The 17,253-nt window shown below is 41.7% G+C and overlaps 1 protein-coding gene across 3 annotated transcripts in view; it reads right to left on the bottom strand.

The window, feature by feature from the left end:
• Nucleotides 1-16,127, bottom strand: part of cax1 (cation/H+ exchanger protein 1) — a 34,692-nt gene extending 18,565 nt beyond the window's left edge. Inside the window, exons 1-7 of one of the 3 annotated variants that reach the window (XM_078419547.1) lie at nt 15,960-16,038; nt 9,634-9,762; nt 6,632-6,762; nt 5,360-5,465; nt 3,296-3,412; nt 1,540-1,601; nt 639-788 (exon numbers count right to left, since the gene is read on the bottom strand). In XM_078419547.1, the coding sequence (XP_078275673.1) occupies nt 639-788; nt 1,540-1,601; nt 3,296-3,412; nt 5,360-5,465; nt 6,632-6,762; nt 9,634-9,762; nt 15,960-16,023 (759 nt within the window). In that variant the 5' untranslated portion in view covers nt 16,024-16,038. Of the gene's footprint in view, nt 1-638; nt 789-1,539; nt 1,602-3,295; nt 3,413-5,359; nt 5,466-6,631; nt 6,763-9,633; nt 9,763-15,959 lie in introns of all 3 variants that reach the window. The other 2 variants (XM_078419545.1, XM_078419546.1) reach the window with 2 other exon arrangements.
• Between the last annotated feature and the right edge of the window lie 1,126 nt (nt 16,128-17,253).

A 17,253-nucleotide genomic window follows, 5' to 3' on the forward strand; every position in this document is an offset into this window, starting at 1 on the left:
AGACGTACACACATCCTGAAACTATGGGATGTAAATAGCAACGGTGCTGGCCAAATCTCAGACCTCTACTAAACCATGAAACTGGATCACTCAGCCACATAATAAGGCAAGAGTTTGCTAAGGAGGAGCCAGTATACTTACATATAGGAGAGAAGAATTTTCACAGCCCACCAATAAAACTAACCCAACATTTCCTCTCCAAACCTTGAGATGCAGCAAAGCAAATTTGAAGTATTTCTCCAAACTCTATGGCAAAATTGGCCATCATCTCACTGTTTTGTGTCACCTACCTCCTTAGGTAATAATCAGGTTGAAATGCACCCGAGGGAACATTCCTTCCAATTTGGAGACAAGCGCTGGATACAGTTCACAACAGTGCCTATTTCCAGCAGCCCACCTCAAAAGGTTTACATTTCCTTTGTTAGACATTTTTGTCAAAATAAACTTCAACGTACATAACTGTTCATCATTCTCTCTTGACCGAATGCAAAGAGGCTCATGTGAAGTTAGACATTAATTTCTATATTTCCCATTCAACGTTTCAAACCTTTAGCTCTATCCAGGCAGAGAGCAGGTTACTGTTCATATTAAAAGTGTTTGCAAGAATAAGGAATGGAGTTATTCAACAGCCAATCTACCCAGTAATTCATTCCCGTCGTTGGTGTCTCTGCCAGAATGTGTTCATCTTTTTCTGTGTCACCAAGTAGTGCCGTTGTCTCCACGTGAGTCACCTCAGGAACACTCTCACCATAAAACCGCACACTGCTTTTCCTCCGATTCATGAATAGCTTGGAAAAGGAAACAAAGTGCTCAGAAACCATTTTGATAACACACCCATCATAACGTCTGCAGTTCACAAATGGGCCGAATGAGGGATTTATTTAATACGAGGAAGGTCTCATCTAGGGCTAAAACTAACTTTGCTCAAAGCGCATCAGTGTTTTGAAACAGGAATAAATACTTCCTAAATAACTACAGCCCAAACATCTAGCATCTATAGGGCACTGATTGTACATGGTAAAATGTTCCAAAGCACTTCACCTTTACACAATTTAATACATAGTGAAATTGCATGGGTTTAGGATAGAAAGCTCAGAGATAGGTTTAAAGATTGTTCACCAAGTTCATTTCCGATTCACTGCATCACTTTCGACCATCAGATCTACTCTCCCGAAGAGCATTCTACCCACCTACAAGGCTCAGACATGATATTAGGATTTAATTATTTAAAAGTGAAGAGAATGACCTTGCAGAATGCCCCCCACCTCCTCAAGCCAGGCAACATCCTGGTGAATTACTTCTGCACTTTCTATTGTGACCAGATTCTTCCTGTCGTGTGGTTGCCAGAACGTTACACAATTCTCAGTGCACCCAATACAACTGCACACTGCAATTTAACCAAAGTTTTCTAAGTTGTTTTAATTACACATCAACTCCCTTCATTCCAGTAAGCTTTTGCCCTTGCCCTTGCGCATTGCATTCTGAAGGATTGAGACTTGAAAATAAATCAAGCAATTAGCAAATAGTTAATGCACTTACTTTTTGAATTACCTTCCCAAATGGCCAGAAATAATAACCGGCAAGACTGCAGCACAATTTGCCTGGGAGACAAACAGCAGAAATGAATTACTTTTCCTAAATTGGTGCCATTCTCCCCACTAAGGCTTAAATAAATGCAAAGCCACCAAGCATCAAGGGAAGGGAAGGAAACATAGGTAAATGCAAAATACTACCTGGTTCTAAAAGGTCAAGGACACCAATAATTTTAAACTAGCCTTTAAATAGTGTAAATATTCCAACAAGAAATCCTTTGTGTGCAGAAAGGATTTCTAGGTGATTGCAAATGGAAAGATGCTGGACATTTGAAGCAAGGGGCCAAGGGTGGAGCAGGAGGCAGATCCAGATGGCACCAAAACAGTAGGATTTCATTTTGGAAGATGTACAATGATTTAAGACTGTCTTGATTCAATTCTGCTTTTTAATCATGTAAATACAGCCGTAAACATATTAAGCACACCCGCTTTGAATTAAGAAGCAGTGGAAATCCTGTGAGATTAGTCAAGAGTCTAGAGGCCATGTGCTTTACTATTTTTAGATGATGCCAACTATCTGATGATGTTTAATGGTGTGGGGTACAAGTATAATGCAAACTAAACTCAAAGCCAATAAGGGGAAATCCATTTTCAGAGAAGAGAGACAATCGAGACTTGCATACTATAATTAGGAGCAGAACCAGAGACTATAAAAGAGGAACTGCAGTCCACAGTGAGTTGAAGAAAAGGAACCGTCTTCTTGCTGCATTTAATAATTAGAATGGAAAGAAAAAAGGGGTGCAGCTCAGTAATTGCTTTGCCGAGTACCTACACTCTGGTTAACTGGATCTCCCGGTTGGCATCCATTTTAATTCACCTTCCCATCCCACACTGACCTGTCTGTCCTCATCCTTCTCCCATCTCAGGGCAAAATCAAATACAAACTAGAGGAAGAGCAACTCATATTCTGCCTGGGTACTCCATAGCCCAGCGGCGTAAACATCGAATCCTCTAACTTCAGGCTACCCACTCCCCCTTGGTCCTCTCGCTCCTCTCAACACAGACGTATCTTCCCACCTTACTTGTTCATCCTCCACAGAAATCAGAATTTCTTGCCTCCTCACACATCCCTCCCAGCTCCTTCTCCTCACACATTCCTCCCAACTTCCCACCCACTGTTCTCATTTGCCTCATTCATTTTCAATGCTCTCCTTCCTTTCCCCTCAGGTTCCAGAATGCCAACTTTTGTTCTCCACGTATCATCTCCCAACGTCTGTTGCTATCGCCACCTTTCCTGACTTATCTACCAATTAACCCCTTCTCATCTGCACCCACCCTCTGCTTTCTACCTCTTGCCCCACCCCTCCATTCTGGCAACTTCTCCTTTAGTTTTTTTGTCTGATGAAGGGCCTGAACCTGAAACGTCCACTGTCTACTCCTGCCACAGATGCTACCTGACCTGCTGAGTTCCTCCACCAGCTCTCCCAGATTAATGAAGTTCTTTTCTATAGGATCCTAAACACTTTTAACATGAATGGAACTGATGCATGGAGACAAATGACTGTTGTCCCAAGTACAAATTATATTTTAAAATACTAAAACAAATTGCCATCTGGTGATGTTTTGAACAAAACAGAAGTCTCAAAAAACCACCCAACTTAATTTAGATCATAACCAGCACCACCTCTCCCAAAAGACTGAGTTGGTACTGCTGCTATAATGAATCAGTTCACAACTAATGCTCAACATGCCCCTGAACCTACCATAAGGAAATCCCACAACGGTAACAAACATAATGAGAGCGATCAAAAGGTGCAGCAGGGCAACCCACCAACCAAACAACAGCACATACAACACGTTGTCACAGGTGATCAGAGATCCTGAAAGACAAATAAATTACAAAGTGAATGGACATCATGGCATCTCAAATTTCACAGCACATTCCATTGTTATTTTGAAAAATATTCATTCAAAGGATGTTGGCTTCATGAGCTGGGCCAGCATTTAATTGCCCATCGCTCATTGCTATGGTGAAATGGTGGTGCGCTGCCTTCTTGACCCACGGGTAGTGTTATTAGGAGAGTGGTCTACGATTTTGGCTCAACAACAGTGAAGGAAGGGCAAAGTTTCCAAATCAAGATGGGGTGTGGCTTGGGGAGGTGGGGGCAAACTCTGGCTGGTGACGATCCCAGTATTTTGCTGCCCTTGTCCTTCTAGCTGATATAGGTCATGGGCTGGGAAGGTGCTGTCCAAGGAGTCTTTCTACAGTGCACCCTGTAGATAGTGCAACCTACTCTTACATTGCATCAGTGATGGTGTAAATGCATGGTTGTGGATGAGGTGGCCATCAAGTAGTATGCTACGCCATGGGTGTTGTCGAGTTAGTTCAGTGCTTGTTGTAGCCATACACTCAAGCAAGTGGAGAGTATTCCATCACACTCCGAACTTGAGCATTGCAGTTAGTGACCAAGTTTTGGGGAGCTAGGGATCGAGTTAATTGCTGCAGGATTCCTAGCCTCTTGTAGCCACACTGCGTATATGGCTATTCCAATGCAGTTTCTGGTCAATCCCATCTTTAGGGAAGAAATGTTGATGCAATTTATAATAATAATAATAATAATAAGCATTTATTTTATATAGCGCCTTATCGGGTGCTCAAAGCGCTTTACAAAAACAATCAACATAAAAACAAACAGACAAACTATCCTAACGGAAAAGCGGCGAATGAACAACGCCAGCGTCCTCTCACGTCAGGGTCCGGCAGTAGACAACAAAAAGCACAGGACACACAGATACAATTTTTACACAAACAGCCATCACAGTGATTGCTCTAGGCACACCCTCACTGTGATGGAAGGCAAAGAAAAGTCTTATCTCTTCCTCATTGCTGAACTAAACGGGATTGACTTCTACTAAAACCAAATCAGCACTAAAGGCTGGGTGAGATAGATGGTCACAGCAGGTGCTGGCTTCTCTTCTAATGCAAAGTGGAGATATGGAATTATAACAGTGGATAACATGAGCATCTGGTACATCAAGTCAGAAATGAAAAGAGTTCATTTCCCAAGCTCAATTGTTGAAGTAGTTAGGAATTTAAATGAAATTAGAGTGGTGAAATAAATTTTGGGTTAGAAACAAAGAAAATAGGTGCATCAGTGGTGGATTAAATGCATGGGTGTGGATGAGGTGCTCATCTAGTGGTACGCTACAAGCCAGCACCACCATTCAATATGATCATGGCTGATCAACCAGAATCAATACCCTGTTCACATAAATGCACACATCTCAAAAGATAATTAGCACTCAAAGGGTATATCTAAACCATTCTGCATGATACGAACTGAGTTATATGCAAATATAATCTTGGCAGGCTTGAATGTTTTTGAATTACATTCAGTTCCTCCTTTTACCCTATTACTTTTTTTTCCACTCTTTCATTAGATAAAATGATTTGTTTTTATCCAACTCTGAATGACTGACCCCAAACCAAGTTCTAATTTCATTAGCCAGGGAAACAGATTTATTGTCTTCAAGTCTGCAGAATGTTGTACTAATTAATTACAAAAAATCTTGAACCTTTCTACTTACCCTCTTTATACGCCACTTTGTCACACGCATTTGAACTTCAGGAAATTAATGTTTGAAAATAGAACCTTTTGAAGTTACATGACTTGCAAAACTCCCATTCTTAATTGTCCCCTAAACCCTTTCCCCTTTAATATCCTGATTGGCATTTTGTAGTGTTAAAATTTTCCAAAACAGGCCTAGCCATTTCTACTCAATACCTCAGCAGGTGCAAAGGGAGACAATACTTGTTGCAACATTACCCGGATGTTTGATGACGTTGAGATCTGAATACAGCTCTTTCACTATTGCAGAACGGTCTTCCCAGGGTCGTTCAGTCACATGGCTTTTCCATTTCTTAAACCCAAACTGCAAAAGTAAAAAAAAAAAAATTCAGACTGCAAGATCAGGTATACCAACACAGCATATTTCACTAATGAGCCTTTCCTCTGTACTTGCAGAACAGTGGAACAAAGGCTAACGCTTACCCAGATGTCCAGTGATATGGTAGTCATGTGGAATCGCCAGGCCTCCACTATTAAACTGTCTAACCTCCCTATGAACTGCATGCTTTTAAAGCCCCAGACTTAGTGGTTTCTTGTATTTTTTTCTCATTTTGCACCCTGCACTATAGACCTTGCAAACATCATGCAAGATTCTCCAAATAGAACCATGCACCAGTTTGTTTTCCTGCCACTTCTGCACCTACTCCATCACTTTAGCTATTGAGTCAAGAGTGTTTTAGTGTCATATGTCCCAGATAGAACAATTAAATTCTTACTTGCTGCAGCACAACAGAATATGTAAACATAGTACACTGTAAACAATATAATAAATGAGAGAAAAAAAAGTTGAGGGGAAGGTCCTTGTAATTGTTGCTCCCCACTTATAGATGACCAAATTTAATGCTATCAAATCTGCTCATCCTATTACCAGGATCATTTCTGAGGACATACAAAATTTTGTATCTCTCCTAAAGTGTATATTGTGCTTATGCTTAAAAAGAGGGATGTGTATGCATTGAGTTCTTTCATTTTCCAACCTTTTCAAATGCATCATTTTCTACTGAGGTTTGTAGGTTAGTTGGCTTCAGTAAATTGTCCCTAATGTGTAGGATGCAAAATCGGAATAACGTAGAACTAATGTATGGGTGATCGATAGCTGGTGCGGACTCGGTGGGCCGAAGGGCCTGTTTCCACGCTGTATCCCTGAACTGAACCCAATGAATCTAGTGGCAGTCAGTCAATAATTCATCCCATTGTAGAATTATACACCCGAGGCAGCTGGTCAGAAATACTCGCATTGATTCTCTGAGATAACTACCTTGTTCAATCACACACTTTTCACCTCAACCATCCTGTTGGCTTTTGAAAACAGGTATGGAAACTGCTTCCACACCCCTCTTGGACATGACACTGCAGAACTTAATCACTCTGCAGTTTAGCAGTTTGATTTTTGCAAGAGATACAGTCATAGCGACGACACTGAAATTTAATGGGCCTGTTTTTTGGTGACATCACAAGTATGTTACTCACCTTGTAGTTGTTGGCCAGTTTGTGTGCCTCAACCTCATTCTCTGCCAGCAGCATGGTCTTTGTCATCATCAAGCAGCCCGGACACGTTATCCCTTCGCACGAATGATTTTGCGTCAGACTTGAGCAAGTCACTGCAAAGCAACCGATTGAGATTTATTTAATAAAGTGATTCACCTCTTATCACAAGCTTTACAAACGTGGTGAAGACCAACATTAGTGGGTGGCGTGCCCCACTGAATCAGTCCACCCAAACCCAGTGATCTTACCAAATCATTCAATTGCGAGGAACAGAAACATAGAAAGTAGGTGCACGAGTAGGCCATTCGGCCCTTCAAGCCAGCACTACCATTCAATATGATCATGGCTGATCATCCAGAATCAGTATGCTGTTCCTGCTTTTTCCCCATACCCCTTGATTTTGTTAGCGCTAAGAGTTATACCTAACTCTCATTCTCTCTAGCCCAAGAATAGGAACGAAAGTAGAAAACTGCAACAACTCCAAATCTGAAAACCTCAGAGGAAGCAATGTATAAACTGGAACAAAGCAGTTGAGTTGCCATGACTCCATGGTCATGTAAATAATATTTTGAAATAAATTCTACGCAGAACCACCAAGTATCAAAAGAAGAGCACGAGAAGAGAAAAGTACCCTTCCATTGTACTGCGCTATTTTACCATATTATTTCTTATTTAATCTGAAGCAAATTAGCAGTTGTGCAAAATAAATGTAGGCGTAGCGACAAACCAGCGACCTGCTACTCAAAGTATTAATAATCCACATTCTCTGAGGAAAATCTGACCTCACACAGGCAGCTCTGCCAAAGTAATTTGCTCAACAATGTCCTCAAAAACCCAAGATGAACCACCAAAAAATCCATTGCTCATATCACCGCACAGCAGAAGCAGGCAACATGTCAGACCCCCTCTCCCCTCGACAATCCCCTCATCCCTTCTTCTGGCCTCAATTTACGCCTCTGCTTTCCACATTTCACAGCCTTCTCTTCTTTTCATCTCTGGCCATAGCCCACCCATCTGCCAATCAAACCTCCTCACCCGCATTCACCCATCACTTGCCAGGCTTTGTCCGGCCCCCAACCCTTCCCCAGCTTCTCCCTCCAACTACAATCAGTCTGAAGAAGGGTTCTATCCTGAAATGTCACCTCTCCACAGATGCTGCCTGACCCGCTAAGTTACTCCAGCATTGTTTTTTTACTCAACATTTGAGGATAGGCAAGAATGCAATAACTAGATCATGCTAAACACAATACTCCCACATCACTCAGAGCAGATGCATTAAGTAATTCAGGTGGGGGGGGGGGGGGGGGGGGAAGAGAAATCCTTCACTGTCTCACCCAGGTTCAATCTGGAACACGGATGCTGCCTGTGTAAACTTTGCCCCTTCTCCCAGTGACCATGCAAGTTTTCACCGGTACTCTGGTTTCCTCCCACATTTCAGTGACACGGTCCTGTACTGTAAATTACTCTTTGGTAAAGCTAAATGGTTAAAAAAAACCAACCATAATTGACACAGTCATGAGGGAAAGAATATTACAGGGCAGCAGGCAAAGTAAAGGGGGAACAAGCCAGTTTTATGGAGAACAAGATTAGCTGCCCCCTTTTGAGACTCCACTACTCTACTTTGAATCTCCAGCCAAGAGAAACTTCAGCCTGCCTGTGACAAGTATCAACCAGTTGCGAAATAAACTATTTCTTCCCATGTCACCCTTTTGAATCATATTATGGCTGTTCGTACGTTTTCATGGGTGTCTATAAGTGACCCATGGACTGCCTTTATTTCAATGAGATCACCACTGATTCTTCGTAACTCAAGGGTATGGGCCCAAGGCACAATCTTGCTTCATAGCACAAATCTGCATTCCAGGAATCGACCTTTCATTGTACTCACTCATCAGCAAGCTTGGATCAAGAGGCTGATCGGGATTGTGAACTGCTGACATCCTCCCATTCAGCCTCCTAACCCAATGATTCATGCAATTTTCGATCCATGAACTGATTCCTGCTGTAGAGCAGCCCCGGTCCTGTAAGCCCCAATTCTGCTTAATCACCTCATGTCCCACTGTAATGACCAACTGAAAGTTCACCTTCACCAGAGTCCCTGATTCCCTTTCATCTATTCTGCTTGTTACATCCTTAAACAATTAACAGGTTTATCAAACATGGTTTCCCTTTCATAAATCCAAATCAAATCTGTCGATAAATAATAGAATGTCTTATTTATTAATAATAAATTCTAGTTTTAATTTCTCCCTTCCCCCTGTTACTTATGTCTGGCTAATGTGTCTCAGTTTTTGTTTTTTTTAAACCTTCCAACCTAGAATCTCTGGAATTTTGGAAGATTAAAACTTGTGCATCCATTGTCTCCATAACAGTTTTTCAAAAACATAGGGTGCAGATCATTAGGTTCTGGAAGGGGGAGGTATTTAAAGGTCAGTACCTTTAAATATTTCACTACTCTTATTATTGCTAATCTCTTTCAATTCCTCATTCACTTCAGACCAGTTGTTCTTCAGTTTCTAGCCCTTGTCCCCAGACTAATATTTACCTTCAAAATAACTCGGTTACTATATTATAGAAACAATGATGCTAGTTTACAAAAAAAAAGCACTGGAGTAACTCATTGGGTCGGGCAGCATCTCTGGAAGACATCGATAGATGACATTTCAGGTCAGAACTCTTCAGTCTGGATAAACTCTCTGCCCTAAAACGTCACCTATCCACGTTCTCTAGGGATGCTGCCTGACCCGCTGAGTTACTCCAGTACTTTGTCTTTTTCTGGGTTACTATATTGTCTGCAAGAGGCCATGTTCTTCCAACATGACAACAGTGACTAAACTCTGAAAATACTGCAATGACTACAAATCATTTCTGGATATTCCAAACTGGGATGGAACAACGGTATGTAAATGTATGTCTCTCTGGTGGGAGACAGGTAAGAAGTAGACATTTAAGGTGTGGAAAACAACGAGCTCAAGCACACTAACCTGCGAAGGACTTTGGTGTAAATGGTGAAGGAATGTCCATCAGCTCAGTCTGCGGATGTAACTCATGCTGACAGAGGGTCAGAGGAGAGGGAGATGCTGCAATCCATAGCTCACTCTCCCTCCCAAAGTCTATCGATGGAAACAAAGACGTCCTCTGTAAGCTATTGGTCTCATATTTTATAATCCATTAAAAGTCACAATATAACTTCCTGAACTGGGACGGCACGATGGCACAACAGTAGGGTTGCTGCCTTACAGAACTTGAAGCGCCGGAGACCCGATTTTAATCCTGACTACGGGTGCTATCTGTATGGAGTTTGTACATTTCCCCGTGACTGTGTGGGTTTTCTCCGAGATCTTTGTTTTCCCTCCCACACTCCAAAGATATACAGGTATGCAGGTTAATAAGGTTGGTGTAAGTATAAATAGTCCCAGGTGTGTCGGATAGTGTTAGTGTGCGGGGATCACTGGTCGGCGTGGACTCGGTGGGCCGTCGGGCCTGTTTCCGCGCTGCATCTCTAAACTAAACTGCCACGATCAAGCAAAACAATGTTCAACTCGGCCAAATAAAGTTGTCACACCCTACGTGACACTGTATAGAGTTTTGTTTAAAGGTGGAATTCAATTTGGGTTGATACACGGACATTCAGTGATTGCTACTTAACCCATAGAATAGTCTCTCATCAAACTTCTATAACAACTGCAGTATCTCATGATCGAGTGACTAATGCCATAAGACCAAGGCCAACGTCTACCAGATCATGTGCCCATTGCTGAAATAAAGATGTGATGACCAGTTCTGTAATCTCAAGGATTTTACTACAGAAACACCACAGTACAACCAAAGCGTTGATTCCTTTAACTGTATTTTTCAGAGGGTACAAGCTGCAGAAATTGATCAATGGATCAACAAGTCTGTGCATTACTTGTTACATCAAAAATCTTCATTTTATTTAAAAATTGAAAAGCTGACAAAACAAAACCCTACAATCACATTCAATACATGCAAGAAGTCAGACCTCACCAAAGATCTATTTGACAGACATCATTTCACTCACAAAGTAGCATCTACATGTGCTGGCCCTTTAACAAGGTTACAAATGTTGCCTGAAAAAACAAAATGCAAATACTAGAAATCTGAGCTGGAGCAGGAACTGAAACAGCCAGGTGTACATCCTTCGGTGTAGTAACGAGGAAGCATTGCATCATTGGAAGTACCATCTCAAAGTAACTCTCGGAGGTCCCATCACCCTCTCACATGTATGCAATGCTTTAAAAAAAAAAGAAGAGCACTCCTAGTATTCCTCCCAAAACCATCAAAGCAGATGATTGAGTCTTTATTTGATTACTAATTATGAAAGTTTGCAGTGTGCAGTCAAACACACATCTAATATTCCAGACCATATTGAAAGTAAATAAAATGCAAGTCTTCCCTTCATTAACTGGCAGCTTTTGTGGAAAGAGAAACAAAGTTATTGTTTCAGATAATGATTTTCCATCAATGAAAGACTGATGAAAGGCCATCAACTCAAAACATTAACTGTTTCACTCTTCGTAGTTGCTATCTGATCTGCTACCAATTTTCAACATTTGTCATTTTTATTTTTAGTGTTGATCCTTGGATACTGGATCAGTGGGCAGTGAGATGGCGCTCAGTGGGCAGTGAGATGGCTCAGCTTCAAGGACCTAGGGAGCTGCCATTTCTACGTGGTTTTCCTCCAGACCCCAAAGATGCGCTGGTAAATTAACTGCAGATTACCTCTTACTGTAAGTTAACAGGAAAAGGAGTTGAAAGGGGGTCGATATGCATGTGCGAGGGAGAGAAAAAGAGAAATAAGGAGAGGGGAAATGAAATGATTGCTCCAACGGCTAGAATTGACTTAATGGGTTGAATGCCTCCCTCGGCATTGTTACCAGCACAGGAATCCACAACTATTGGAGATGTCAAGAATCACTCCAGGAACTGAAACAGCCAGGTGTACATCCTTCGGTGTAGTAACGAGGAAGCATTGCATCATTGGAAGTACCATCTCAAAGTAACTCTCGGAGGTCCCATCACCCTCTCACATGTATGCAATGCTTTAAAAAAAAAAGAAGAGCACTCCTAGTATTCCTCCCAAAACCATCAAAGCAGATGATTGAGTCTTTATTTGATTACTAATTATGAAAGTTTGCAGTGTGCAGTCAAACACACATCTAATATTCCAGACCATATTGAAAGTAAATAAAATGCAAGTCTTCCCTTCATTAACCTCTTGCTCAAAGTTAACAGTTTCTAGTGAAACTTATTGCCGAATGACATTAATTGCTCTTTTTACCAACCATCAATATTTCAATCAAAATAAAACCAGAATCACAATCACCTATTTCCTTTGGTTAAGGGATAGGTTTTGGAAAGTGGGATTAAGTGCTCCAACCGCAAGTTAGAGGAGACCACTCTCTGAAAGAGCAATAATCCACAGGTAAGAGAATCAAAAATATACAATCCTTCTTGGCAACCCCAGAATCAGAGTCACATGCAAACTATTCAATAATCCAAAAACTGAAAATTAAAGCAGATAAATTGTGTAAGACCACTTGAAGCATGACTTAGATATTTGCTAGATTCAACTTTCATAGGTCTCCAATTTGGGTAGTACTTAAAATATCCATCCAAAATGGTACCAAAGGTCAACAACAAAAATTGACCTGAAGACTGAGGACAAGTCCAGATGGAGCTGAAGTCTTAATTCAGCTTGTAAAACCCAGAGTTACAATGGTGTATGTTTTTTCCTTGACAGGCAGATGCAGATAGGAAGACAATTCCACTATTTGGTCAACAGAATTGGCTGTCCTCTAATGCCACTAAAAATATCACCCTACTGCACACCCCACCCTCTGCTATTCTGGACCATGATGAAAGCACCAGCTATTCCAACATGTTTACCTTCCTGCAACAGCTTCCTCCCATAAACTTTCTAAACATGAACATTTAAGATTCAAGATAGCTTTATTTGTCATCCAAAAAAACGATTTTTTTGGACGAAATTCAGTCACCCACAGTCCAACAATAAAAGCATTAAATTAGGCAGATTACACAATAAAGCATTAAAATAGGCAAATTACACAACCCCAAAAACACACAAAAAAAGAAACATCCATCACAGTGAGTCTCCTCCAGTCCTCTCCTCACTGTGATGGAAGGCCACAATCTTTAAAAGATTGGTTCAGCTTGCAACTTTAAACCCTTCACCCTGAAGTGAGCTAGACTGAAGATTTTTACCTATGGAATTATTTTATGTTGATGGTAGCAGCATAATGAATTCTGAAGTATATAGACACATCCTATCTGCTCAAGTTCAAACAAATGCCTCAAAACTCATTGGCAGGCAGTTCATTCAACAGCAAGACAATGACCCCAAACATACTGCTAAAGCAACAAGGGAGTTTTTCCAATGCTAAAAAATGATCAATTCTCGAGAGGCCAAGTCAATCACCCGATCTGAACCCAATTGAGCATGCCTTTTATTTGCTGAAGAAAAAACTGAAGGGGATTAGCTCCCAAAACAAGCATAAGCTACAGCTGGCTGCAATACAGACCTGGCAGAGCATCACCTGAGAAGACACCCAGCAACTTGGTGATGTCCATGAATCGCAGACTTCAAGCAGTCATTGCAGGCAAAGGATATGCAGCAAAATACTAAACATGACTGCTTTCACTTACATGACATTGCTGCGTCCCAAACATTATGGTGCCCTGAAATGGGGGGACTATGTTATAAACACTGCTGTAATTTCTACATGGCGAAACCAAAATGTATAAAAATGGCCTTTATTAAAATCTGACAATGTGCTCTTTAACCACGTGATTTTTTTCTATTACAAATATCAAATTGTGGAGCACAGAGGCAAGTAAATAAATGGGTCTTTGTCCCAAACATTATGGAGGGCACTGTAATTGAGTACAATGGGCTGAAGTTCCTCTTTCTGTGCTTTGGCATCCAAAGAATCAATTCAGAGTATTTAAAAATATTTATCAGATTAAATCAAAATATCTCAAAGCAGAAGGAACATACAACATTGGTCCATTTCATGCATAGCATTACTACAAAAAGCTCCCTCTAATGCAGATGGCATTCCTTTATACTTGAGATTAGAGTCAAGCTCAATCTACTTCCTTTCTTATCTTGTATTTATGTTGGATCATTAACACACCAGACAATCCAAAAGTTCATTTGCAACACTGTTAAAAAATGAGGCAAATAAAGAACTAATAAGCCATTTCGTTGAACCAAACTCAACTGAATTTAGCTTTTAATCAATATCGTAAAAGGACAAAAGAGGTAGTGAAACTAAAACTCCAGAGAGAATTCCAGAGCTCAGAGCATTGGCACCTGACGATATGGCCATCAATACTGCAGTGATTAACTTCATAGGTAACCCAAAAGATTAGAACAGAAATATGCCGACATCTGATTATACTTGAGAGAAATGGAGGGGAAAAGTCACAGAAAGACTTGAAAACAGAGTGTGGGTGCACAAATACACAGGCAAAAGGATATTAGTTTAGGAGCAAAGAAGTCATACTGCAGTTGTACAGGGCCCTGGTGAGACCAAACCTGGAATATTGTGTGCAGTTTTGGTCTCCTAATTGAGGAAGGACATTTTTGCTATTGAGCGAGTGCAGCGTAGGTTCACCAGGTTAATTCCCGAGATGGCAGGACTGACATATGATGAAAGAATGGGTCGACTGGGCTTGTTTTCACTGGAATTTAGAAGGATGAGGGGAATCTTATAGAAACATATAAAATTCATAAAGGATTGGACAGGCTGGAAGCAGGAAAAATGTTCCCAATGTTGGGGGAGTCCAGAACCAGGGGTCACAGTTTAAGAATAAGGGGTAGGCCATTTAGGACTGAGATGAGGAAAAATGTTTTCACCCAGAGAGTTGTGAATCTGTGGAATTCTCTGCCACAGAAAGCAGTGGAGGCCAATTCACTGGATGTTTTCAAGAGAGAGTTAGATTTAGCTCTTAGGGCTAACAGAATCAAGGGATATGGAGAAAAAGAGGAACGAGGTATTGATCTTGGATGATCAGCCATGAATGGCGGTGCTGGCTCAAAGTGTCGAATGGCCTTCTCCTGCACCTATTTTCTATGATTCTATGTTTTCTAAGTTGAAAAGCTCTTCAGACAAGCCAATACATGAATGACTTCAACTTTAAAGAGAGTTGATCAAATTATCCTCGGGCATGCATTCTAGAGTGTAAAAAATGTTGATAAGATTCAAGTGAGCTGATGCAGGAGTAGATTCAGGCAACCGTAACGAAGAATAAAATGCATACCAAGTTACAAACTCAACTCCAGAAATAGTTTGTAATGCAGCTCAAAGACCCTAGCTGTGTCCTGGTAGTCAAAGGGGTCAAAATCAGCCATACTGACTCATTAAGCTGTATTTCACAATTTAAAGTATGACTCAAATAACAAGCAACAGTATTGGTGCAACTGAAAAACTACCTCCAGAGAAGGAATGACCACAATTACAACTGATCAGCCCAAAACACAAACTGGGTTTCTGACTGAACCAAGTTTTGGCCACTCTCTCCAAGTTTTACTATCAACAAATCATAAACAGGACATTCACATTAGCTAAAAAAGAATCACGTGTTTAGTACTGGCTCTAAATTTAGATTTTGTAATGGTACGTTGAACTATTGCAGGCACCCAGCAAAAATAAAAGTCAGTATCCACCATTAAACAAATGCGCGGGATGATACAGAACACCATATCATTCGGCCCATCGTGGTCGAGACTATACTTGGTCTTTGAAAGAGTTCGCCCTAATTTTCCGGTCTTTTCCAACAGGCCGATACGCGTTTCTTGTTGAAATGTTCTGCTTTGCAGTCGATGCCACCCTGTCATTATTACATCCGAGATCTTACAAACCTCATGCACTTAGAACCTCACTACCACACCGTGCCTGCACTTGCTCTCCTGAAGGGTGAGGTGATCCTATTGACTCGAGCAATCCAATGCCCACTTTTTGCACGTCCATCCTCAACCCCACCCCCCTATTCAACTTCTTCTGAAATCCACCTCCAGACTTCTAAAGGTCTGTGTTATTTAATATTAATTCGCAATATTTGGTGGGGGGGGGGGGGGGGGGGGGGGAGGACTAGAGCCGAAGCATGAAGAACAAAAACTAAGAGGACTGCCCGATTCTGGGTGCCGGCCAGGTGAGGCGGCGGCGAGGACATGTCCTGGGACGGGGACAGGTGTCGGCTACACGGACCCGGCGCAGTCTGCGCTACTGCTGCTGCTGCATGCAGAGTTCAACCAGCTCCTTACTCAAGGCGTCCTGGGTGCTCCGCCTCCGCACGGCCAGCTCGGGCTCCTGTTCTATCTCCGACATGGCGAGGCCGAGGGGGAAGGTGTCGGTCCACAAGTGTTGCCCCGGGGACGACCTGTCGCACAAGCTATCAGGCGCTGCCTCACCTCCTCCTTTTGTAACCAATGCGCAAGTACTCGGATCGCCCATCAGCGACGCCTGCTGCACCTCGCCACACTCTCTGGGACTTGTAGTCCTACCCTGCTTTCAGAATCTGTAAAAAAATATAACTGCAGATGCTGGTACAAATGGAAGGTATTTATTCACACTTGTATACACTGGAATTTAGAAGGATGAGAGGAGATCTTATCGAAACGTCTAAGATTATTAAGGGGTTGGACAGGAAAGGGGTTAGAGGTAGGAAACATGTTCCCAATGTTGGGGGAGTCCAGAACCAGGGCCCACAGTTTAAGAATAAGGGGTAGGCCATTTAGAACTGAGATGAGGAAAATCATTTTCAGTCAGAGAGTTGTGAATCTGTGGAATTCTCTGCCTCAGAAGGCAGTGGAGGCCAATTCTCTGAATGCATTCAAGAGAGAGCTGGATAGAGCTCTTAAGGATAGCGGAGTCAGGGGGTATGGGGAGAAGGCAGGAACGGGGTACCGATTGAGAATGATCAGCCATGATCACATTGAATGGCGCTGCTAGCTCGAAGGGCCGAATGGCCTCCTCCTGCACCTATTGTCTATTTCACAAAATGCTGGAGTAACTCAGCAGGTCAGGCAGCATCTCATGAGAGAAGGAATGGGTGACGTTTCGGGTCGAGCCCCTTCTTCAGACTGAGTAAGAAAATAACTGCAGATGCTGGTACAAATCGAAGGTATTTATTTCACAAATTTCTTCTTTAGACTGATGTCAGGGTGGCTTTCAGAATCTATTTAAAAACTACAACTTCCCAGACCTGATCCTTGTGCAGTTGTGATTATATATAATTACGGGATGGGGGAAAAAACCCTTTTTACACCTGAATTTATTTTGAGAAAACAATTGATTTTTTTTCTCTGCCAAAACTTGTTTATTTGCAATAAAATTAGTGGGAAAGCTGGAAGTCTGAAATAAAAAGCGTTGATATAACTGCACCAGAATGAAGTTTTATAAATATCGTTGGGGAAAGGCGAGGGTTCCAGTAGAGTCTAATATCTTTATAAAATTACTTTTTTTCAGTAAGTGAATGCACACAGTCAGAGAGTGGTGAAGGTGTGGAATTCTCTGCCTCAGAAGGCAGTGGAGGCCAGTTCGTTGGATGCTTTCAAG

This window comes from Rhinoraja longicauda, chromosome 23 (genome assembly GCF_053455715.1).
Source record: "Rhinoraja longicauda isolate Sanriku21f chromosome 23, sRhiLon1.1, whole genome shotgun sequence".
In the NCBI taxonomy this organism is placed as follows: domain Eukaryota; kingdom Metazoa; phylum Chordata; class Chondrichthyes; order Rajiformes; family Arhynchobatidae; genus Rhinoraja; species Rhinoraja longicauda.